Below are 9106 nucleotides of genomic sequence, written 5' to 3'. Positions count from 1 at the left end.
GGCAGGAAATATCATTTTCCACTCTTTCACTTTGAGTATATTTGTCTTCGGAGCTGAGATGTGTCTCCTTGAGGCAGCATATGGTGGGTTTTTGTTTTTTGATTCAATATGCAACTCTATCCCTTTTTATTGGTGAGTTCAGTCCATTTACATTTAGGGTGATTATTGAAATATGAGGTCTTCTTATAGCCATTTTATCATTCACTTTCTTATAGCTTGGTATTTTCATTGCTTCCTTGTCCTTGTGGTTCTGTTTTCTTTATTTTGTTTGGCTTTTGTGGGTTTTCCTTCTGGTTCTTCTTTTTTTATTTTATATACTTCAGTTCTGAATCTTCTGTGTGTGGTTTACATTACAAATATGTAAAGAATAGTTATATATATACAGTCATCCATATTGTTCTGCATGTGCCTTATCTCCATTCCCCTTTGCGAATTTGGATCTTTGAATTCTCTCTTTTTCATTCATTGTTATCTCAATTTGTCCCTATGTATGCTGAACGATCATTACTATCTTGCTATAGCAATTTTCTTATTATTATTTAAGCTTATAATGCCTGTTCTTAGTAAAGGTTGCACTCCTGTACTCTTATTTGCCTGATAGTCACTTTTCTCGTAATTATGTATTTTTTGTTGTTATTTTGTTTTAGGTGAGCTGACAACTTTCAGAATTTCCTGTAGTGCATGCCTTGTAGTGGAGAAATCCCTCAATTTTTCTATATCTGAAAAGGTCTTTATTTCTCCTTCATATCTAAAGAAGAACTTAGCTGGATACATCATTCTAGACAGCTAGTTCCTTTCACTTAATAGTTTAAATATTTGATTCCATTCCTTTCTGGCTTGTAAGGTCTGTGCTGAGAAGTCCCATGATAATCTAATGGGTTTTCCTTTATACGTTACCGTTTTCTTTTCCCTGGCTATCCTGAGATTTCTATCTTTGTCATTGATTTTTGATAACTTTAATACAATGTGTCTTGGTGAAGGCCTGTTTGGGTTGAGATAATTGGGTGTTCTGTTGACTTCTTGAATTCCAAGTTCCAGCTCATTCCTTAGATTTGGGAAATTCTCGTCTCCTATTAGTTTGAAAATGCTTTCTACTCCCTGCTCCTATTCCTCCCCTTCAGTAATGCCCATTATTCTTATGTTTCCTCTCCTGATGATATCAGCTAGTTCTTGTATTTCTCTTTCATTATTTTCCATTCCTCAGTTTCTCTCTTCTTCCTTCTGATTTATTTCTAGATTTCTGTCTTCGCTATCACGATCCTTTCCTCCATTTGGTCAACTCTCTTTCCCAAGCTTGCTATTTCATTTTTCAACTCTTACAGTGTGTTTTTCTCCAGAAGTTCTATTTGGTTCTTTTTGAGGGTTTCAGTCTCTTTGCTCTGCTCATCTAGCTGTTTTTGCAATTTCTGAAATTGTTGATATGACTCGTTTTGGAACTCATTGAGTTTTTTCAGAAGTACCATCCTGAGTTCTCTTGTCACTTAAGTTGCATGTTTCTATGTCTGTTAGCTTATTTTCTGGAGATTTTTCTCTTTCTGAGATGCCTCATCACTTTGGTTGTTCATGGTGTTTAATAGACTATTTCTGTGCCTGGGCATTAATGGAAGTGTATTCTGTTGTTTTTCCAGAAAGGAGATTTATTATATAAAGGTCTCTCTTTAGTCTGCTGAAAAGAAGGCGCTTTTCTTTTGGTTTCTAGTAGGTGGTGTCTAAGCCTCTTGGATCCCTGCTTTTTATAGAGAGCCTAACATTGTTTATTTTCTTGTAGATTTTAATCACACTCGCTACTGTCGGTTTCATTCCCTGTCAGTGTTAGCAACAGTTTTGGTAGCGTTTGCTCTGATTTCCCTGAGGCTCCGCGGTGATGGGTCTAGGAGGGTATGGGGGGAGGGTCCCTCTGGATTGGGGTTTGGGGGCTGTGTCTCAGCCTCGGTTTTGCAAATGAGGCCAGTAGAAATCAAGTGTTGAGTCTCTGTGGTCCCGCCCCACTTCTCTGCTTTCAGCCCTGATGACTGAGCCCTGCTGCTGGCTGTGTAGAGAAGTCCCGGCACTTCCAGGCAGGGCTCTTTAGGAAAGTCGATGCACCTTCTCCCCTCCTCCTTCTCCTGCTGGGAGCTCCAAAGGCTGAGAGAGGTAGCTTCAGTCTCTGCAGCTTTTGCTCAGATTCCCCTGGGTGATAGCTCTTATAGACCTATCCGTGGTGATAGGTCTTGGAGGGTATGGAAGGACTGGCCCTCTGGGTTGAGGGTTGAGGGTTGGGGATTGGGAGCTGTGGCTCAGCCTCGGTTTTGCAACCGTAGCTGGTAGAAATCAACTGTTGTGTCCCTATGGTCCCGTCCCACTTCTCTGCTTTCTGCCCTGATGACTGAGCCCTGCTGCCAGCTGTGTAGAAAAGTCCTGGCACTTCAGGCAAGACTGTTCAGGGAAGTCGCTGCACCTTCTCCCCTCGCCCTCCTTCTGCAAGGAGCTCCAGCGGCTGCGAGAGGTAGCATCTTTATTTGTCCCAGTCCACCTCCCGACACACTGGGTTCTGACCTGTGGTAGCTCTTACATGCTGATCCCACGCTCAGACGTGCTGATGTGCAGTTTGGGTGTTTTCGTTCAGTTTTAGGTGTTCAGCTTATTGTTGTTTCAAGGAGAGAGATCTGAGGACATCTCTCACTCAGCCTTTTTTTTCCAGAATCTCGTTTTCTTTCTATTTTCTTCTTTTTCCTGAGCCTGCCAAACAGCATTCTCCTTCGTATGCCTAGTAATTTGTTTATTTTAGATACCTTTTATAAGTAGAATCATATAGTATTTGTCTTATTCGTGAGTGGTAGTTTCACTTATCAGAATGTCCTCGATTATCTACATCGTAGCAAATGACAGGATAAGTGTCTTAATTTTGAACGCTGAATCATATCCCATTGTGTGTTTTGTTTGTGCAGTCCTCTCTCAGTAGGCATGTGAGTTGTTTCTACATCTGGGCTGTTGTGAATAATGCTTCTGTGAACACAGGGATGCAAACATCTCTTTGAGATCCTCTTGTTAGTTTTTTGTATATGCCCCCACAAGTGGAATTGCTGCATCACACAGTGTTTGAGGAAGATTGGTGTTAGCTCTTGTTAAACATTTAGTAGAATTTTTTAGTGATGTTATCTGACCTTTCTTTGTTGGATGGTTTTAGATTAGTCATTTAATCTCCTTACAAGTTATAGGTATGTTCATATTTTTTATCTCTTCATGATTCAGCCTCGGTGGGTGATGACTCAGAAACCATTTTTAGAATGGATTGTATGGCCAGGTGGGCAGTCATGCTTCAAAACATGTCAGCTATGTCTGTAGGACCAGATTCCAATCCTGTTTCTGTCACTTCCTATGTAAATGAGGGTTATGTACATAAACCCTGTGAGTCTACTGCTGTTATTTAAAAGTATTTTGCTAATTTCCCACAAGAATTTTCAAAATACATTAGTGCCGTTAGATGGCTTAGGACATTGCATCTTTTCTACTGAAGACTCAAAAATTACTTTTCTTTAACAAGACATATCAACTTCCTGGTGTCTTTCTTATGAGATATTCTTTTGCCTGCATCGTATTCTGTGTTTTTATTTTCTAACATGTTCCCTCACCTTAATCAATTTTCAAAGCACAGACTCTCTGTTATATCTATTGTTGGCCAATCCAATGTACCATATATTTAAATGGCCGTGCATACATATTGTGTCCCTCTATGGATTGGCTTTTTTGTAGCAGTCATAAAATTTTCATGGTGAGTTTTGACATCTTCTAATATTGTTCTCTATGAAGTTATGTGTCTTCCTGATCTGATATTTAGATATCAGTGATCCCCAGATAGTTTCCAATTCTCATGTTGTGTGCTCCTTCTAGAACAGAAGTTCTTTTTTCCTTCTAAAAGAGAGAATGCTTAGAGATCGACAGTTAACTTTCTGTAATATGGTTACCTGTTTTTTATTGCTGGTTTTCTCATGGGTTCCTAGGATCCTTTTTTTATTATGATATACAGATGATGTTCTTTCAGCATGTATTACGCAATATAACTAAAATGCACTGCTTGTTGATGTTCTCAAATGCATTTTCTTCATGTGTGTTGATAGTCTTATAACTGATATTTAAAACTTGTTTTTTTAAATGTTTTATAGACATTTTAATTTTCTCAGTGTTATATTTGTTGCTTAATTTTAGACTGCTCTGTATTCAGATTATTCTTTAGGCAATACTTTGTGTAATTTATCTTTACAGTGTACTACTTATTCTTTAGCCTTTATGTCAAATATTTAGGTAAAAATGTGTATCATGTATGTTTTTCTACACTTATGAGATAACATATGATTATTGACAAATGGTATGTATTTTGTAGTCATGGTGGAAAAATATTCTTTTCTTGAAAGCTAACTTAAGTTTACATGACCTGAGTATTTTTATCATAGGGTGTTTAAACTAGGCCACCCTAAAATTAATTTGAATTGCATGTGACCACTATTTTGTTGTAAAGAATCCTGTTTCTTTATTATTTCAGAAGTTTGAGGGTCATGTTGGGAAGTTTCATAACTATGTTCAGTATAGCTTTACTTTTGGTGTAATTTTAGATTTCTATATGAAACATTTATTTACAAGCTAATAGGGTAAATATGGAATTTCTTTCCTTTGTAGATAGATGTTCTCCATATGTGATCAAGAAATTAAAACCAACAAAACCTGGTAATACAGAAGGAGCATTCCAATCGGTGATGTTTGGAAGATATGAAAGCCATGTGATCAAAGATTTTTACTTCAGGAAAACCCAGGAACATATGCTTGATTTTGCTTGTCAGCAAAGAGATGATGAAAGCAATCACAAAGGAATGCCTATAACTCATAATAAACATCTCACTGACAGAAGAAGTCAGCATGGTAGAGAGTATGCTGGACACGAGCCTGTTGAAAATAGGCTTGGACTAAGGTTTCAGTCACATCGGGCTGATACAGAGATAGTTCATACTGAAGAGAACATTGATGAATGTAATCCAGCCGAGAAGTCTATCAACAATATTTCCTTTGTTTCTCCACTTCGAAGAGTTTTTTCTAGAGTCCAAGCCACCGTTAGTACTGTATATAGGAATGATTCTAGACGTCCTTCAGTACTGACAAAAGACCTGAAAGTGTGCAGGAAAAATTCTTACAAATGTAATGAATGTGGCCAAGAGTTTAGTGCACGTTCAGGCCTAACTAGCCACCAGATAATTCATACTGAAGGGAAACCTTACAAATGTAAAGAGTGTGGCAAAGAGTTTAGTGTGCATTCGAGCCTAACTAAACATCAGATAGTCCATACCAGAGAGAAACCTTACAGCTGTAATGAGTGTGGCAAAGCCTTTGGTGTGCGTGCAAGGCTAAGTAGACATCAGATAATTCATAGTGGAGAGAAACCTTACAAATGTAATGAGTGTGGCAAAGCCTTTAATGTGCATTCAAGCCTAACTACACATCAGAGAATCCATACTGGAGAAAAACCTTACAAATGTAATGAGTGTGGCAAAGCCTTTAGTTTGCATTCAAGCTTTAGTTACCATCAGTTAATTCATAGTGGAGAAAAACCATACAAATGTAATGAGTGTGGCAAAGCCTATTGGGTGAGTTCAAATCTAACTACACATCAGAGAATCCATACTGGAGAGAAACCTTACAAATGTAATGAGTGTGGCAAAGCCTTTAGTGTGCGTTCAAGGCTAACTAGTCATCAGATAATTCATAGTGGAGAGAAAACTTTCAAATGTAATGAGTGTGGCAAAGACTTTAGTGCTCAATCCAGCCTAACTACACATCAGAGAATCCATACAGGAGAGAAACCTTACAAATGTAATGAGTGTGACAAAGCCTTTAGGGTGCGTGCAAGCCTAACAAGTCATCAGATAATTCATACTGGAGAAAAACCTTACAAATGTAATGAGTGTGGCAAAGCCTTTAGGTTGCGTTCAAGCTTCAGTTATCATCAGTCTGTCCATACTGGAAAAAGACCTTATAAATGTAATGAGTGTGGAAAGCAGTTTGGTGTGCATTCGAACCTAACTAAACATCAGATACTCCATACTGGAGAGAAACCTTACAAATGTAATGAGTGTGGCAAAGCCTTTAGTGTGCGTGCAAGCCTAACTAGTCATCAGATAATTCATAGTGGAGAGAAACCTTACCAATGTTTTGAGTGTGGCAAAGGCTTTAGTGTACATTCAAGCCTAACTGTACATCAGAGAATCCATACTGGAGAGAAACCTTACAAATGTAGTGAGTGTGGCAAAGCCTTTAGTGTGCGTTCAGGCCTAACTCACCATCAATTAATTCATAGTGGAGAGAAGCCTTACAAATGTCATGAGTGTGGCAAAGCCTATTGGGTTCGTTCAAGCCTCACTTACCATCAGTTGGTCCATACTGGAAAGAGACCTTACAAATGTAATGAGTGTGGCAAAAACTTTAGTGTGCGTGCAAGCCTAACTAGTCATCAAGTAATTCATAGTAGAGAAAAAACTTTCAAATGTAATGAGTGTGGCAAACAGTTTCGTGTTCATTCAGGCCTAACTACACATCAGAGAATCCATACTGGAGAGAAACCTTACAAATGTAGTGAGTGTGGCAAAACCTATAGAGTGCGTGGAAGCCTAATTTACCATCAGTTAACTCATAGTGGAGAGAAACCTTACAAATGTAATGAGTGTGGCAAAGCCTTTATTGCACATTCAGCGCTAACCACACATCAGAGAATCCATACTGGAGAGAAACCTTACAAATGTAGAGAATGTGGCAAAACCTTTAGTTTGCGATCAGGCCTAACTAGTCATGAGACAATCCATACTGGAGAGAAACCTTACAAATGTACTGAATGTGGCAAATCTTTTAGGTTGCGTTCAAGCTTCAGTTACCATCAGTCGGTCCATACTAATAAGAAACTTTACAAATGTAATGAGTGTGGCAAAGCCTTTAGTGTGCATTCAGGTTTAACTAGACATCAAAGAATCCATACTGGGCAGAAATGTTACAAATGTAATGAGTGTGGCAAAGACTTCAGTGTGCGTTCAAGCCTAACTACACATCAACGAATCCATTCAGGAGAAAAATCCTTACAGATGTAATGAGTGTGGCAAGGTTTTCCGTAAGAAATCTCACCTTGTGAGTCATCAGAGAAACTATACCATAAAGAAACTTTAAAATGTATTGAGGTTGGCACAGCCTCTAGTGTGAGTTCAAGCCTACTTCTATCAGATATCCCATACTGGTGAGAGGCCTTAGAAATATAACGTATGTGGCAGGGCTATTAGGTATTGCCTTACATTCACCAAATAGCTCATCATTGCATGTGCCATGAATATGTCAAAGTTTTAAATTAGAACTCTTTACTTACTATAAGAATATAAGTTCTGAAGAGATCCTACACAAATTAATGTGTGGCTAAGTGTTTATCCAAAGATCAACTGTTGGGAAACACTGGAGCGAATCCTTACAGTTGCAATGAGTGTGGTAAAGCCATTAGAGTTCAGGTATTATGTAAGAATAGAGACTCCACCGTGAAGAGAAATTATGTGAATATGTGTCAGAACCTTTATCTAGGTCTCCCAATTCACTAGATACCAGATTATGAGAAACATCTTCAAGAAACCTCGCAAAAGTAATGTGCGTGTTAATGCTTTTACTCAAAGATGAAAACGGACATCAGAAGATATTTTTTTTGGAGAGTAAATTTACAAATGTACTTAAGGCTTTTCATCAAATGTTTACGTTTTGGGGTAAGTAATGACAGAATTAAAGGAGGACAGAAACTAATATACTGAACATGGAAATAGTAAGCAACAGTGTGTATTCAGGATTCACTCAAGAATTTGTGCAAGTGTAATGAATGTAGTTAATCATTTTTTTCTTTTTACCAATTCTCCCTACCAACCCCACAGTCCAGATTTCATGCTAGGAATAACTAAGTCTCCAGCTCTCTGAAATTAAGACATTACGTACTGCAGAAACTTTACAAATCCAACAATTTTAATACTGTGGACATGTGATGTATCACAGGAACAAGGACGTGTACAAACAGCCCATTCATTACCTTTAGTGTTATAATATTTAGTTGCACTTTCTTGAGAAAAACTATATGACTATGACTTTTAACCTGAAGTCCAAAGCATGTTGAACTTATGCCTATTTTCCAGGCCTTTCGGGCTGGTCTTTGGGAAGCAGTCCATACAATGAAAACACCTACTTCATTGGGCATGGTTCATTTATATCCTTGTCCCCTGGAAGAACGAGGGCACTGAATATCACATTCATTATTGTATGAATTAGTATGGCAGAAGGCAGAGAACAGAAAACTGTGTTTGAAGTATTTCTACTTACTAGGGTCAGAGTGCCCCATCTCTGGACAGGCTACTTTTGGTCATAGGAAAGAAGTCTCCACCAACTGACCATAAAACAGCAGGTCCAGACGTGAAAGATCTGGGCTTGTCATGGAAGGAGATTGGTAGGTGACTAGTGGGTGATTATGTGGTAGAAGTAATGCAGAGCAAGTGGAGAGTGTCTCCATAGAATGGCAATAACTTTTATATCAAAGATGAATGGAAAATTTGTCTTATGCTTGGAAATTGTAGAAAGAGCAGTTACCTGACAGGAGAACATAAAAAGAACCGGAACAGTATGAGCATGTGTGTGATTCATATTGAAGTGCTGGTATTTGCTAGTTTTACTTAGAATATATCTTAATGCTCATGTTTTAACGAATAAAATTTAATCATTTTTTTCTAACCGTAAGTGAATTAATGTTTTTTGTACCAACGCAGATTTATTTCATCTCTATCAGGTAGTTCATAACATAAACAAGCAGTGCACCTTGGGCTCTCAAGGTCAATGGAATCTATAACAATTTTCTTTGGATCAAAGAACACAGTTTAGTGCTTGTATACCCATGTGCCCCTGGGTTTTTCTCTCCACACTCTGCCCTATGACATTTATGAGGTGATAATCAGAATACCTTAGCTGTACAGTTCCAGACTCTGACTTCTAAAACCTGCTTGCCTTTTATGAATATACACCATAGTGTTGTATTTATGGCCTATTTGTACCCAAATACAACCCATGGCTTCTTGATTTA

General features: G+C 38.2%; 1 protein-coding gene across 1 annotated transcript in view; it reads left to right on the top strand.

The window, feature by feature from the left end:
• The window catches only part of LOC102897026 (zinc finger protein 665), a 26955-nt gene extending 18242 nt beyond the window's left edge, over positions 1 to 8713 (top strand). The window contains 2 exon segments of the mRNA XM_025046045.1: positions 4654 to 7088; positions 7090 to 8713. Coding sequence (XP_024901813.1) covers positions 4654 to 7088; positions 7090 to 7179 — 2525 coding nt within the window. The 3' untranslated portion in view covers positions 7180 to 8713.
• Positions 8714 to 9106: the final 393 nt, after the last annotated feature.

This window comes from Pteropus alecto, unplaced genomic scaffold (assembly GCF_000325575.1).
Source record: "Pteropus alecto unplaced genomic scaffold, ASM32557v1 scaffold144, whole genome shotgun sequence".
Lineage (NCBI taxonomy): Eukaryota > Metazoa > Chordata > Mammalia > Chiroptera > Pteropodidae > Pteropus > Pteropus alecto.
This window is presented reverse-complemented; position numbering and strand designations above follow the sequence as displayed.